Source organism: Rissa tridactyla, chromosome 5 (assembly GCF_028500815.1).
Source record: "Rissa tridactyla isolate bRisTri1 chromosome 5, bRisTri1.patW.cur.20221130, whole genome shotgun sequence".
Lineage (NCBI taxonomy): Eukaryota > Metazoa > Chordata > Aves > Charadriiformes > Laridae > Rissa > Rissa tridactyla.
Genome location: NC_071470.1, coordinates 24,912,987 through 24,930,030, shown reverse-complemented (window position 1 = coordinate 24,930,030; position 17,044 = coordinate 24,912,987). Strand labels below are relative to the sequence as shown.

At 36.9% G+C, this 17,044-nt stretch overlaps 1 protein-coding gene across 9 annotated transcripts in view; it reads right to left on the bottom strand.

The window, feature by feature from the left end:
* The window catches only part of PROM1 (prominin 1), a 66,736-nt gene that overhangs the window by 12,274 nt on the left and 37,418 nt on the right, over positions 1-17,044 (bottom strand). For all 9 annotated transcript variants that reach the window (XM_054203532.1, XM_054203527.1, XM_054203530.1 and 6 more), the window contains 11 exons: positions 14,713-14,776; positions 12,361-12,450; positions 10,808-11,025; positions 10,319-10,393; positions 9,026-9,089; positions 7,062-7,221; positions 4,897-5,049; positions 3,934-4,057; positions 2,274-2,377; positions 1,764-1,848; positions 272-418 (listed from right to left, as the gene is read on the bottom strand). In XM_054203532.1, the coding sequence (XP_054059507.1) occupies positions 272-418; positions 1,764-1,848; positions 2,274-2,377; positions 3,934-4,057; positions 4,897-5,049; positions 7,062-7,221; positions 9,026-9,089; positions 10,319-10,393; positions 10,808-11,025; positions 12,361-12,450; positions 14,713-14,776 (1,284 nt within the window). The remainder of the gene's footprint in view (positions 1-271; positions 419-1,763; positions 1,849-2,273; positions 2,378-3,933; positions 4,058-4,896; positions 5,050-7,061; positions 7,222-9,025; positions 9,090-10,318; positions 10,394-10,807; positions 11,026-12,360; positions 12,451-14,712; positions 14,777-17,044) is intronic.

Below are 17,044 nucleotides of genomic sequence, written 5' to 3'. Positions count from 1 at the left end.
ACAAGATGTGAACAGTAGGGAATGAAAAGTAGTATTTTGTTATTGCATATAGACTGCTTGCACTTAACCACACCACCTTCTTTGTCTACCCTTTATTTCTTTAAATGTTTATTGACCTTAAATTCTGAAGTACTTTTGCTCCGAGTTTTGTGATTCTTCAAAACACGCCCTTTCACACAAAAGCAGATTTTTCTCCGTTTTGTCCATTTTAAAAGAAATATTTAATTTTATGCTTTGTCCCAGTTGTGTCTCCAGTTTACTACTGTCTCACCTCTGTCAAATATGCTGCAAAGTTTATTCCTTCTATTCCTGAAGAGCTGAAATTCAGAAGATTCTCCTTCCCAATTTCATCCAGCAGAATGATTTTGCTAAGGTTTATCTGAATATGTTCAATTTTAAGTGCTACATCTTCTGTATACTGAGAGGGAAACAAAATAAAGCACAAAAGTAGTTTGCACCCAGTGCATATTCCTCTATAGCCACTCCCCATTCAAAAAGCATCGTGCTTTTGCTGACTCGTCACTTCCATGAAGAAGCACACATTGGTTTTTGCTTATATCAGTTTAATTCAATTAGCTTTGATAGAATCCACCAGGTAATGTTCATCGCTTATCTGCAGTATCCACAGTCTAGCCATGCCACGTTCTAACCTACCTACGCATCTTTCATACCAACAAATACTTGCCTTCCATTACATTTTAAGCAGGCTTCTACAGATGTTAGATCCTTTTAAGAGGAGATGGAGATAAAACAGAATTCTCTTTCCTCTCCAGGAAATTTTACCCTTAAAAAAATTTAACTTATACCCCTGGCCCTAATCAAGGAACCCCAGAGAATTCATTATCTCACCTGTGGCCAGGACAGACACTGTCTGCTGTATTAGCCACAGGACTGGATGAGACTCCTCTAAATATGTTTAATGGTGACTAAAGATGACTTGCTTATTGTTACGTGAATTCTTGCATTACACTCAAGTCTAAAGTGTTACCTGTCCTGTACAGGCAGCAGAGCAACAGATGAGGATTCTGGAAACCTGACTTCCTTCCCAGGCTCCACCATTAGTCTGTTGTGGAAACTCAAAATAACTTTCCCTCTCAGTGAATCTTCCCTGTTCATTTTAATTATGCATTATTTGGGGCAAGGACTGTTATCTATCAAGTGTGGGTACGGTGCCTGGCAGAATGGAACATGGATCCCCTAGGGGTTGCTGCAGTGAAGATCAGTATTACAGGCAACTCCAAAATCAGTAGAATCACGTAATGAGAGTGCACTCATGTATTATTACAATTTAACTGAAAAGATGATTTTATCCAAACTCCTTCCCACCAAAATTGCAACCATTCTTAGGAGGACAGTGTATCATATCCTGAACCAACATAAATCTGACTGGAATCAGAAGAGAAAAAAACAAGAAAGGCATTTATATAAGGAACAAGATTCTCCTTAAACACTGTAAGCAGCCTTTGAAAGATGCTAGACTTGAACCTTCTATGAAGTTTCAAAATAAAAAACAACAGTATTATCAACAGACAAAGTACATCAGAAAACCTTCCCATAGCACACTGAGACTGGTAAAAAATACCTTATTTGTAAATCCATTTATTTTTTTCAAATTAGTTGGACAGTTCTTGCCTCCTCACAGGATGTATTGTATATGAAACCAAAATCCCATAAAACCCAGATGTGCTATACCGTGTTTAAGAGCAAATACCTCTCCATCCTTCAAAAATAATCATGAACTCACTCATATTTTCTTTACTTACCATACTAACATTTAGAAATTCATTGATATTGAACAAGTGTTCTAGGTGAAGGGAAGTATAAATTCCTTTGTTTTCCTTGCAATCACTATAAAAATAAAAACACATACATCAGCCTAAAAACCACCCTGAGGACCAATTGTTAAGAGAATGATTAACAATGTTTTCATATTCTAAGAAAATCAGCCCTTTAAAAAAAAAAAAACACAACAACATTCTGGCTATATTTTTTGAAGCTCAGTCCGTAAGAAAGCAAGTCATTAATAATTTCTGCTGGTTGCAAAATATTCTTTCCAAACAGCTCAATAACAATCGTTATACAGCATTATGCAAAGACTACCTCTAATAACTCACACATAGGAGAAAATTGCTTTTGCTAGTGATTCACTAGAAAAATCAGGATGTCTTCTGGAATATTTGCGATTTCTGCATGTGCTTGAAATATGAAGCATGGCAGATACCACAGAAACAATATGTATAAATTGAAATAAATCTTAACCATAACTTTAATACCTGTACACTTTCTCAAAAGTCAAGTTAATACTTGGGTTTTTAAACAGGAGGCCAGAAAGATAGTTTTTCCAGTGTTGATTTAGTAAGTAGGGAGTATCCAAAACCTAGAAGAAAAAATTCAGTAATGTTACTATAATTCTGGAGTTTTTAATTCATAAATTTCTTCATATGCGATTTTTTGACATATACCCATTCTGAGCTTATCACCCTGTGGAATAATTACTAAATTGGCCAAGAATACAAAAGTACAGCATTGTTCACACATTAAGGAAAGTCATAAAATCAAGAGGCTTCTGAGGTAGAATACATCCACAGCTGGCACACGAAGAATGCAACATCTGCGATTCCCTGTACAAGGTTGTTTGTGAAACTACATGAGGGATGGAACGGAACGCGATTGTTCCGTGGCCTTCCCTTGTGACGAATAGCAGATATGGGAATAAGATGCTACTACAGAACAGATAAGCAGCCTACACACCACCCAAGTGTGTAGGGGTTTTCTTTTTTGTCATCTTTTCGTCAAATGTTGATGAAATGCTGTTCTTTGTGCGAACTTTGCTCATTACAATGTACCAAAACACACCTCCATCCCGGAGGCTACCCGCCCCCGAGGTGCTATGACACCTCCTTGAGTACACCAATCATAATAAAAGTATTAATGACTAAAGTCACTCAAACTCCACTTTGAAGATAAAAAAACAGTATAAAAATAGCCCGAGAGAGAGGGGATATCAGGGAAGACACCACCGTGAACAAGTCAGGAGAACTCCATCACTGACTTCTGGGATCAGTCGACGGGCTGAGCCTTTCTTCCCCCCCCATAGGGACACCTTTGGGTAAGACTTAGATTATACTGAGTGTTTCCTCTGGGAACTTTGAAATTTCTCTAGAGAATCTCTATCCTACATTTATAGCCTGGCTGTATTGTTTATACCTTTGTCACACGTTTTGTGTACTTAACAATATCTTTATTTGCATGTGCTTTGCAGACAATGTATTTATCACCGGCAATCCTAAGAACCTGTATATCTGTTGTTTAAATAAACTGCACTGTTTAAGTAGCTAGTCATTTCGGTTTCTCACTGAACGCAACCAAAGACTCGAGAGTGGCCATGCTAGTTCAGTAGCATGACTAGACTGAAGGTGCAGTCCACTATTAGTGTATCCAAATCGTAATAGTTTAATACATATTAAACGCGATTGGATTGATAGTGCTGAATTGGGCATCACTCAGAATTTAAACCTAGCTGCACCTGGCCTCCCACCTCGGTGAGGAGTATTAGAACGCAAGGGGATTTATCTTCTGCCAGAACCACTTTGCCCCTTTTCATGCAACACACCCAATAATGGAAATCAAAGCAAAACAGCGAATTCAACCTCTCTGGTGCAGAAAGTGAATATTAAACCTCCATGTTACCAAGAAATGCTAAATCAGAGAAAAAGTTACCTTCAGAGGAAGACAGGCATGCAGTATTTACACTGCAAAGCAAATTAAACCAAGAAAGGATGAACATCTCTAGTCGGTGTGTAAGAGGAAAGTAAGACCAGATCCAAACTCACTTGAAGTGTCCCATAAAAAATAATATGCTACACATAACTGACAAGACCATCAGGACTCATGGGGATTCTATTCATTGTTTAATAACTTGAATAACTTCACCTTGAATAAAGTTCTGTCTTCAAAGGGCTCACAGACCAGTTTTTCTACATTTCCACCTGTGACAAAAGTGAGCACCACTACAATCATCAGCACCCAGGAGAAAAGAAAACTGAATCCAACACCACTGAAAAAGAAATAAGTTGAGTAAGTTTTTGCTTTTTAAGAACAAAATACATATACTTCGGGCAACAGTGAAGCCAACAGTTAGCAGCTATAACAGAGACACAAAAACTGGCAGATGACTGAAATACTTGCTTTCCAAATATGTTCTTGCCCTCTGAAGCATCTTATACATTTCAGCCCTGTAAAGTCTTCAGCTAAAGTGCACCTAAAATGCTCACATTTACATTGGGTGTGCAAATTCTTTTAAGAGTTAAGTTTAAGAGCCACAAAAGCACACAATTTTCTTTTTTTAAATTCAACTCTCTAGCCTTGTGCTATCAAGAGAGTTTTACACAGACTTCAGACACAATCTTCTCTTACACCCAACAGAAATTACATTAAACCACTACTGGGAACTTCCAAGAGCAACCCCACACCTCATAGTGCTCTGAGAAATTCAAATGTTTCTTACTTCCTTGCATGGCTTTTTTTTGCTTTTGAGCAAGTGCTCAAGTGTACTAAAAACCTAAAAATTCCCTTTATGTTTTCAATTACCTGTTCCCAGTTTTTGCAATTTCCAAATAGGCTTACTCAAATTCATTTGCTATAGCACTTGCCTTAAAACAGTAGATTCAGAGGTTTTATCCTTCATCTATGATTCTCATTGAAAGAGCAACCCAAAAATCCCCAAGTCCCTCAGTGGAAATACGTGAGATTAATATTTGTTTTTGTTCTATTTTTTTCTGCACATAAACACAGGTATGGAAACAAATTCTTTTCACACATATGTCCTTCAAAATCATTAAAACCAACCTTCTACAGGCACCTTTATTTTGTTTTTCACCAATAAGCGAAACTTACGCCATAAGAAAATTTCCTCCAGTGTTGGAGATGCAGCCTCTGGTTGTGGGAGAAGCGTGTTTATCGTAACCACAGGTGCCACATAGTAGTCCAAGATAGAAGAAGACCAGAATCAGGACCAGCACGCAGCACAGAATGAGACAACCAAGCCACCTAAGGAATAAAAGCCAAAGTGCTTGGTTATTAGCATGCAAAGAACACACTGGAGACCTGCAGCATACATCAGGCGGTGCGGTATTCCCAACTGGCCCACTCTTGCTTCTGTTTCAGCAACAGAAGTTAGCAATGAAAAAATGCTTTTCCTCCATTAGCATGCATTTTGGCCCATAAGTTAATCACTGCTGGATTACAGACAGCTGCTACTGAAGGGTTGTGGACCAAACATCACAGGAACAAGGTGTTCCCAACTCCAGTTACTGCAGGTGGACTGTACCGAAGTGTGCCAAGTGGAACAAACAATGACTCAGAGGAGGGAGGGTAATTTATTCAAGAAGCAAAGGAGAAGTTTATGAATGTGGACTGGCCATTGGTCATGAAGTAGGTAATTGCTCTTACTATAAGGCTTACTACTTATTGCACACAGTGTGTTAGGCTTGTAATTGTAAATAACTGTGTTTAAAGCTATTAAAACCTAGGCTTTGTGTGTCTGTGCTGGAATGCTTTCAATGTATGGAACAGTTAATGGAACTAGATCAGGAGAAAGATCTTTTGTAGGAACTGAACTTTCATTTTATTAATTAAATCACAACAGTTCTATCTGTCCACGTATTTGGAGCACATCCATTTGTTCACATGTTTTATATCTCATTCTAGCCTTTCACCTTCTCCCAATTCCCTCTGCTCTTCCTTTTCCCTTTGTCACTTCTCCCAGCTTATATTTCTTAAGTTCCCTTTTCTCCTCCCTGTAGCTTTGTGGAGAGAAAGCAGGAACCAGAAAAATCGGAGGAAGGAATATAATAATGAATAGGCACAGCCAAGAAAGAGAAAGAAAAACATTAATGCTGACAGGCACATTCATAAAAGAATACTTATGAAGAACTACAAATAATGCACCTGTTATTAAGAAAGGGATGGATAGAAAATAATTTGGACAACTACAGGCTTCTTGGTTTTACTTGTACTTCAAGTACTCCTATGTTAAGCTTGACAAGAATGGGTATTTAAGTGCCACGTGGATAAGATATATTTCTCCACTTTTTTGAATCTAAATACAAGATTAACAGAGGCATACTGTATCAGAATGAAGCAATATACTTATTTGGTTAAATACAATCTGAGCTTCAAAGAAAATATTGATAAATTTGTCAAATTAAGGCTCCCCACAACAACTGCCAGGTAAGGAATGGGCTAAAGGCAAGGTTATAAGTAAGGTTCTCACAGTTCGGTCTTCTGCACACTTCTATTTAACATTGAATTAAAGCCACTAGCACAGTTATTCTGTAGCAGTGAAACTGATTATGACACAAAGATAGAAGCAATTATCGATATAGGATCAACTGAAGTGTCAGAATGTAGGGAGAACTTGATGAGGCTGAAATGACTAAAACTGGACAATGTTACATGGCATGAAATCAAAAGCTTTATGCTTCAAAATATGAGATTATTACTCAAATATAGGAGTCGCACAAGTCTCAAATAGGAAGAATATGCTTTTCTCAAGGTACAATCAACCCATGTGTTCACAAGGACAAGTACTACACCAGTAGGAATAAGCATGGGTGTGCGAAGATTTACAAGGTGTGAAGCAGAATCCGTACTACTCCTCCTCTGTGGTAGAAAGCGTGCAATAAAAAGGGATTGGCTTCAAGGCCTCTCTGGTCCTATGCTCTCACAACTTACCTACAACTCAACAAAAACAAGCCCTAAATGAGACGTCGCCCTGACATTGTGAAACAATCCATTCCTCTTCAACACCTACCTCCCTGAAAAAGTCTTGAAGGCAGAGAGAGCAGAAACTACCTCTTGCTCCATAGTGGAACAGCACCTCATCATTGATTAGCTGCAGCTTTGGTTTTCACCAAAATGCCAGTAACAAACAGTTGCCCTATAGCATCTTTGTTTCACTGTGTTTATCATTAATAGTTTAAATAGACTTTAAAGAACATCAAAATATGACAAAGTATTAACAGGTAGCACTTCACTCCTGCCTTATTTCCCATATATACCTGTAGAAATCGTACTGCTCCACTACCGGAAAATAATCTTGAACGTATGCTTCACTCTGTGTGAGATATATTGTCAAGTCCGCTAAAATCTTCTGAACAGGGAGCGCTTTTGTGAAGGTAGTGATATTTGAACCAACAGATTCCAGCACGTTTTTGATATCTAAAAGAATAAACATATTGCACTGTTACAGATTCAGAGAAGAAACTAACATTCCACATATGCATTATAAAATGCTACTTAAGCCATTTGCCACATGTAACAAGCAAGCCATGAAGACAAGCGTGAAGAAGAGACAAGCAGGCAACAAAAACATTGAGCTTGAAAGTAACACAATGGTGTTTTAAAATGCACGCTTTATTTTTAGCATTCAGTTTAATGATGAAAGATGTAGATGTCGAGCCAGAATTCTTTCTTTCCTTTTGTTATAATGAATGTGTCACTTTTTACCTAGCCAGTTTAAATCTTGCTTTTCATGCAATATTGCAAATGAGTCTTGCACCGACTTTGCTCAGTGCAAATTGTCTTGCACTGGGCAAGACAATTAGCCACTAAGTTTACGAAGGAGAAGATCAAAATCTATTTAAACTTCATCCATTGGGAATACAACACTGTGAAAGAAATTAGACTGCCTATATTGAGAATCTATACTAGTTATTAAAAAAAGACTACTTAAATAAATTCATTCTGATTAGTTAGCAGCACTCTTGAGATAATGATCAATTAAGCTTTTTTCCCCTCAAATTATGAATGAACACACTACCCTATACGTACAATTTAGATACACACTATTTAGACACACAAAAACATGATTACTTCACTTATTACACATATTGTCTACTTGTAAATAGCAGTTTCTGTTTACTCTTCCCCTTCTTCCAACTTGGAACATACTTGAAATAGCAGAATATAAAACTAGAGGTTTCAATTTGGTAGTATTTCCTCTCTTTCTCAAAAAACAACTGGACAAGTTTTTGGCTGTTTGTTTTGGTGTTTATTCTCCTAAATTCAACCAGGTACCACACTAGTAAATTATTTTTTTTTAAATTTCATTTGTAACTCAAACTCAGTTTTTATAAAAAACCAAAACCCTAACAATTTATAAGTAGATAAATTAAGATGGCCTGTCAGTGTTTATGCATATCAGCAGGTACTGAAAAATGAGTAAATCTGCACTAGATTTACTAATAAAAAGTATAACATCAGTTTTAGAAAACTGGCTCATTTTAGGCAAATTCACACAGTATACTGTGTTTGTGTACATACTGTGTTTCACTTTGCCCAGGAAAAAAAAAAAAAAAAAAAAAAAAGAAAAACTTACAAGGAACAGCTGTTTATATATGCAGAACAGGTCCACAGTGCAAGAACAAAAATTAAAACAGATTAGTACACATAAAGTATTATTACATCTTATTCAAACGTCAAGTGTCCAGGTACTGTCAAAGAGTAACAGTTTAAAGCCCAAGTAACAAAACAATTAAGACAGACATTTAAATTATCCCTAAGGCATATTTTTACCTCCCCTTCACCATCCACTACATTTTAATACAGCAACAGGCAGGTTTAGCTTTTTTTAAACATTACACTCCTAAATACGTCACAGACATATCAGTCAAAGAAAATTAGCTTTTCAACCAAATAAAGATAAGGCATCAATGTGCAGCTGGGATCCTAAGATTTCTTATTACTTAAGCGGTAAAAAGCCTAGCAAATAAAACTCCTCCATAAAGTACCATATGGTCTATTTTTAGATTTAATTTTGGGTCCTCATTAAGACACAGTTGCTTTCTATGGCTTTTTTGTGTCACCAAATGTAAAAAAAAAATAAATTAAACCTTACATTTTCATTTTGAATTACTTTTAGCACAGAAAATATATTATCAATAAAAGAAAACAAAAACATCGGTCAGTGATGTAAAAACATCAACATTAAAAAAATCAAAGTTCAAAGATAGATTGTCCTCACCTGATAAAATGTTCCTGGTTTGATTCACCACTAGGTCTGGAGTGTCATTAAATGCTGCATAACCCTAAGAATAAAAGTTGGAAAAACTATAATAAGTTTCTCACCACAAAATTTATTTATTGCAATTTTATTTCCGTTTATTACTTATTGCAATTTTATTTCCGTTTATACAAGGAGTAAAAGTATACACACGCTAAAATGTACGTGGTAATACTATGAAAAATACATTTTTATCACTGCACATTAGAAAAGGTCAAAGCAAAATAGGAACTGAAGTATATTTGAGATTCAGTTTGCTCTCCAGGATACTCCTTGAAAAAAAAAAAAAAAAAATCTACATTTAAATACACATGCACCCGTCACAACCATCTCCAACTTTATATTACTGTTGCCTGTCAGATCTATCTCATAGAAAACCGAGAACACACCTATGAAGACTCAGTAAGTGAAAGGAGTAACTGCGTACCAAATACCTCCTCTTTGCCATTCTATGCTGTCTTTAATACGAAACGCATGTTACCAACACTGAAATCCAACTGCCTCTGAAGACATTGCAATCCTTTCTTTAGTGAGAAGGGGAAAGACAGGGTCTAAAGAGTGGTGAGCAAGCTCAGTAGCTCATCTGGACAGAAAGCAGAAGCCACTGCAGTGGATGCTGAAGTCTCTTACTTCCTGCAGCCTGATCACTTCAGGCAGGGCTCTGAGCCTTTGGTTTCAGAAAACGTCTTCTATTCCAAACAAACATTTTCAGGTTGCTAGATTTTTTTAAGCTGCTAAAACTAAGCCATTTTTTTCATAGGTGAAAATCATGGCATTTCATGTATAGTCTTGCAAAAATACTAACAAATAATTACATTAGGTCCATTGCACCAGACTTAACATCAATTATGCATATAAAGAATTTGAAAGACATATGTCAAAACAGCTGGAATAAAATACAACTAACTAGGACAGCATGGATTTTTTTTTTCCCTTTAGTTTGAATCAAAAAATACAGAGCATGCGAGTAAATCCATGTTTCTGCCTTTTTGTCTTTTTAAGGATTATTCTTTCAAGCAGACAATTAGCAACACATTTTTGATCTGTAGTATCCTGGGCATATAAAGCACTACATTCATACTTTCAAATATTAAATCTTGGCCAAAAAATGAAATAATAAGGAGAGAGATCCACCATGAGGCAGGATAAGGCAGGAACAAGAGAACTCTGCTTGAGAAAGCCAAGGGAAAACAAGTGATGTGCAAGTATCCCAGTTTATTACTTAACAGTTTACAAGCCTGTCAAGAAACATACCTTTTGAACCAGACTAGAAAGGTCTATTTTAAGGACATCGTTGACCTTGGCAAGCTGTGAGCTCACTCCTGGCAACTAGGAAGCAAAAAGCATTCTTGAGTCACACCAAAGGAGTAGTCTTGCTAATTTACTAAACGTTTCAAAGATATGAGAGGGGGCAAAGAAAATAGAAAGACAAATTGTAGTAGAATCTTTTTAGCACACTCCTGAAACCTTTGCTGTACAAAAGTAAAGCTTAACATAGTATTTTTTGGGAGGGCAGATTATTTCACTGCCCAGAGCAGCACTTTAACGTAGCCGCTTGACACACACTTTATCCTCTTCTACACAGAAGATGAAAACAGTGATGGGAATTACCGAGAAACACAGAATAAGGGAAGGTCACGTATCTCACAAGTGACAGCACGTACCAAGCCAGTAAGCTGCAGAGACACTACTGAGCTTATTCAAGGCAATCACACTGAAAGAGTCTGAAAAATATTCTCTTACCCCACTAAAATTGGCATTGATGCTCAGTTGATTTAATGAATTCCTGATGATATTGCAAGTTGAGGCAGCCTGAGTCACAGAGCACGCCGAATCATTGAGGGTATTGCTTAGATGCATTTTAACATCTGTCAAGTTTGCATGAAGCCTCTCTGTTCCCTCCTGCAAAACCTCTACAGAGACACTCACATTTTCCAGTGCTTCCTTTGTTTCTCTGATGGCTGCAAGGATGTAAAGTTTTTTAAAAGAAAAAAAGTTAGAAACCAGTCTATAGAAACAGATATGAAGAGAAAGTGCACAGGCGCAAAAGCTACAATATTCTTAACAATACTGATTTAAACAACCCTGCCTCCCTCCCACAAAAGCCCTCTAACACAGAATACTTATTTATTGCACATAAAAATACCTCACTTACGTCTTCCTACAAACAAATGAATGTGCTCAGGTTACTCTTATTGAGATTCTATCCACTTCCCAGATTAGTCCTTTCTACCCTTTCCCTATCTCTTCTTACCCAGTGATTTCAGTAAAGAACTTTAATACTTGGCCATTAGAAATTAAAAGAAAGCCCATATTCACTAAACAGTATTGTCAGGTTTTTTGGTTATAATTCAATTCACAAGTTATGTAGCTGCAAGATGAAAGGGAAAGAGATCACGTTGCATCAGCAATCATTAATGAGTGTTCAACACTGGCTTTAGATTTCATCCCAACCACACCAAACCAAAAAACAACCATTGAACGGGTGTTTAATGGACAAAAAAACCACACAGATACAACTAAAGATACACAAGTTACAAAAATAAAGTGCACTTCACACAACACAAGGTTTTATTGTATGTTTTACCTTTGATAGCCCTTTCCACTTTGACTTCAAGACAAATAAGAGAAATAAAGCAAAACAAAAAGAGAACGATGACGAGTGAATGAGAAAGAATTCATGGGTAAAAAATACCAAAGTGACTCAAATTCACTGATGCCTTTCCCTTTGCTCTATGAGCTGTATCTGATTCCTGAAAAAAAAACCTTAAATGGAAAAAATAATAAAAGACTGCTTTCTTTAAACTTAGACAGAACTAAGTATGAGCAATGCTAAACTCAAAGACACAATGAAGAAATGATTAGCATGGTTAGCACTCTCATAACTGGCTTGTCAGTGTACAGAATGGGGCCACTTGTATGTTCACTCCCTGACCTGTTGAAGACTAACCTGCAAAGACCTACGGACAACCCTTAAGGCACAGTTTTCCTAGTCTTCCTATATTCAATGGAAAGGGACAACCACCTGGAGCAGGGAATTTGGATTTCAGCTCTCTTCAATGACTGCTGAAACTAGGTATCAACAATGGCACATAAATCTTGGTTTAGTTTTTAAATATATTTATAAACCTCAAAATACCTGAAATCCTCAGTTCAAAATAAACATCCAGGCATTTAGAGAAGTGGCAAGTCGAATCACGGTACTGCATAAAGCCATCCCATGCTGTGCACTAGAAAGATGATGCCTGTCTTACCATGGCAGCAGAACATTAATACAACAGGATGTACATCTTTACCTCCTGCCATTGTCAGAGCTGCATCAAGTGCGGGACGCACTTCCTTTCCCAGCTGTTCTTGAACTCTACTTCCAAGCAATGGTCCAACATCTGTAGGACAAAGAGACAAAAAAACCCAAACGTTACACACTAGTTCAATTTAAACTTCCTTTTAGCATAGGTGCTGTCAGACTCTTATTTAAAGTATACGTATATTATTAAAATTTCTAGGGCCTGACAGAAAATGAAGCAGGAACACGGTTCTCCTTTAGCTAGCTGCAGGCCAATAAATGAAAGCAGTAAATCAAAATATGGTGGAAAACATTCACCAGCACTTGACCATATAGGTAAAGACACACAACATTTCAACAAACTCCAAAATTCGTATTTAATTGCATTTACTACTTTTTTGGAAACATATTTTTTTTGTCCCCACAATCCATCTTAAGAGATCCAACACCTGGATGGGAATTTTGTGGCATACTCTTTCACTACACGCTATGTTTTCATAGTGCAAGAGAAACAAGAAAATTAATTATTTCCCTTTTTCCTGTTCCTCACGTATCCAGCAATGTCAAGGTCACCCACAAGCCAGACCTGCCAGCCATCCCGGCTGCAATCTCTTAAGCGTGTTAAGCACACATCTGCCGGCCCCTGACCCCCTGGCTCTCAGCGCTGGCTTCATGCTTACCCACTGCTGTCCCCTCCTCCAAACCCTCTTGCCCCACTGCCCACAAACAGAAACAAAGCTTTAATTCAGCAAGACGACACACAAATGCCAAGCAGAGTTTGGTGAAGCATCTTCATGTAACATATCCTTTAGGTAGTTGCTGGGTCCCTTCTGTTTTCAGATCATGGTGAACAGCTTTTCAAATTTTTTTTGCTCTTGGTGAGACAGAAGCATCCATTACTGTCAGCACTGTCGTGTCTGGCTTAGGATGAAAATTTTTATCAAGCAGAAAACACTTCTCAGCATCTCCTTAGGGTGGGCAAACTGAACTCACCTACATTTCTCTCAAGGTTTATGCTACTGTTGATTCCCTTAGAATGAAATCCTTTTGTCCCCAGGTGTCACACACTTAATTCTGGTATTTCAAGAAAATAAAAGCTATCTTTATTTATTGATAGGCATTCTCATCACAGATCCAACTAGGTTCCCGTTAACTAACATATTAAACTGGTATTCAGAACAAATAAATATTTAATTTGAAATTTCATTCAGAGTGCCTGGGAAGCCACAAGCTAGTACTTGAAATGCAGATGTCAATTTGTTGTTATTATTATAGGCTTAAAGATGACACACTTTCTTTACACCAGAGTGTTCCTGCCTAGAATTAAGTACGAAGACTACTACTACTTTTGCAACCACATTCAATGTGCTTTAGTAGCCTCATATAGACAAGACACACAGACCTCAGGGTATGTCAAGCTGGCTGCATTGAAAACTACCTTTAAAATACGTTTTAAACCTCGACAGAAGCATAGATTCTATGCATGGTAAGTCAATTCATGGTAAGTGCTGCCACAGTTGCATAGTTTGATCCCAGCAGAGTGCTGTTTAAAACAGGTTTTGGTATTTCTGTATTTCACTTTAGTCCCAAATGAAGACCTGTACACATTTATTAACACCTACTAACAGTGCATCTTGAATTCTAATCTGCACTGAATACAGTCAGCCCTTTCTATTATTATGATTTTTGTAAAGTGATGCTTTAAATTAAAAATAAAAAATAAAAAAAATCAGTGGTTCGGTTGTTTCTGTTTCCTGAGAGCTTTAAAAGGTGACGCCTCATATTATAACTGCGCTGAAGGGGAAAGTGCAGCAGTTGTATTTCGAGTTTTATCTCCTGCTCTTCAACTGCTCATTCTGAAATGGCAAATACGTTAAGCAGCTTTAGAAAGAAGATAAGCTTATACCTCAACTTCTAGCTGAGTAGAGGACAAAGGTATAACAACAAAAATAAACAAATACGGAGATTTCTCGCTCAATGGAACCATCACAACAGCTAGTAGCTCTGTTCCTTGACATTTGACTCCACTGTTAAAAACTGAGGAATAATACTCTAAAAAAACATTAACTATTAGTGGTTACTGAACTATAAAAAGGAAAATAAAATATTAGCCTGACTTACTGTATAAGCAATTTAATAAAAGCTTTTTATTTCAGGAAATAATACGCATTACATGTGCTCCAAGACATTTTATGTGAAGTGAATCTCAGGTTTTAGTCTCATTTACCACTAAGAACAGCACTTTTGCTTGAAAAACATATTCTCATAAATAAAATTTCACTTTGCATTATGAGCTATTTATATCACCTTATTGAAATCTTTAAATACACATCACTAACTCCCTTTAAATCAAAGTACTTACTATTTAGGTCAGAGAGTGCTTTATCCTTAGTTGTGTTGTACTGGCTCACCAAGTAGTCAATTTGCTGAAAAGACGATGATAAAAAAAAAATATTGAAATGACTGGTAAAAAGTAATGTTTTTAAATAATAAGTCAACCTGCCACTTTGAAACAATCAAAATATTTGTGCGAACCCCCGAAATCCTGGCATTCTACTGTTTTCAGTCAGTATAAGACATGTCTAACTGGGAAATCTACTTAATTGGAACATGTCTGGGGTAAATGATTCAGCTTAAAAGTGTTAAGTAGCAGGAACTGTGGCCTTATGAAGGCTTCCAGTTGGTGAGGCCAATAAGGTTTTGCATGTCTTCATCTCTGTTATTTGATTTTCTAGTGGCACTAGTTCCTCCTTTATGGAGAGACACGCAGCAAGTTGATGGGGTGGTAATTTGGAAGGAATTCACCCATCAGACTGGCTCATATCTGGGCAGCCTCTCAGACCTTCTCTTGTGGAAAGGAGCTGGCTGGCTTAATGCAAATGGTTTTCTTTACCCCCAGGTGGATTTGGCCCAGTCACAACTTGGGCTCTACCAAGACATCGTAAGAATAAGAAGCAGCAACTTAGTTACAACCAGATCCTGGGTGAACACCATCAAAGCATCATCCCAAGTGGAAATCTCACTATACTAATTTTGAAAAGACATTAAATAACCTTCATTCATTTCTGCGTGTTTAAAAATAATGCATTACAAATCCTACCCCAACTCAGTTAAAGTAATGTAAAGGCTCACATACTTGACAAATGGGGTTCCAACTTTAAACATGACTTATATGTGTACCAAAGCATATCTGACTTGCAGTCTCAAACTTTCCGTGGAGTAAATAAAAAATAACAGACAAAAAACCACCCTCAAACCAACCTATCGATCATACGGCAGTGGATATAATTAAATGACAAAGTATGAGGCAAACCTCCTTTTCCTAAAAGAGGAAAAAAATTTGAGAGTTTCTTAGTAAGAAGGCTGTAGGTATATTTTTGTTTCTTTGTTTGTTTTGTCTTCCTAGGCTAACCTGAGGACTAAAATTTTGCAGGGCTACAAGTTTTTGCATTGTCTCCAGCAATGTCACATACTAAAGACGATTCTGTATGTGTTATCACTCAATACTCATAGTCTGCAAATCTTCTACGACATGAACTCTTAACATGTGACTTCTTTTAGAAATCCTATTATGTACCATACACCTCATACTGATGAGTCAAGGACATCAGTTAGGATTTCAGAGCTTTATAGCCAATTAATTGGATTCTACAACTTCTTGAAGAAGCTGAAGTCCTTCTCCTATCCTCAAAAAAATTCTTACACATGTGCATGTATACATGATACCCATGTATCTTCTCTGACAAAACGACTTAGAAGATGTATCTGATGACTACATCATTAAGTATCATGAAGTCTAGAAAATAAAAATTAATAGTCTTGCACAGAAACTGAAAACCTACTATCTGAGACTTCGAGGAATCCCTGGCATGAGTGTTCAAATCTTGACACTTTTAAATTCAGTAATTCATGTGGTTTTATTAACTTTTTAGCTAGTGTCTATTTTTTTTCCCCTCTATTAATATAGTTACTTCTACGAAAACCAGCTCATTGGTCATGGGAGCCCAGAGTTACTGTGACTGGGAGGCTACCGCACTCGTGGATCCCACATAATGGTGTGAACTCCATTTATCTAATTTATCAGTCACATGCAAGTAAAACAGATTAATTAAACTAAATTTAATTAATTAAAATTAATGAAAGCCAAGATAATAGGACTGTTGGACTTCTCCTAATCCATGAAGAACTGAAATTTGTACATAGGAAAGTTTACAAGTCTTCCTTACTAGCATTTCTATTTTTTTCAATGCAAAAAAGACATGAAGAGGACTGCTTTGGGTACTTGAAGGAGAAGGAGAAAGGGGAGAATCTTTCCTGTTCAGTATGGCACAATATGACACTAGTTTAAAGAAAAAAAACAGTCAAAAATAATTCTGGAAAATAAGTTATTGTCGCTCACTCCCAGAACACGTACAAGTTAAGTTCAAAATACAAGGAAACAGGAAAGAGCAAAAACGAATCCAAGTTTTCATGTAATATCCTTTTTTTTTTTTATATGTATTCCTTTTAAAGCCATATTTTTTTCAAATGATTCACCTTCTGCTAGCGATCTGCACTAGTTCAGTGGGAGGAAAAGGGCCTACAAGCATCATTGCAGCATAGCACAGCTCAAAAGTTGCTCAAAGAATGCCGATCCATCAGGATAACTCCCAAACATTTCCTGCTATGTGAAAATGTCTTACCTTGCATCATTT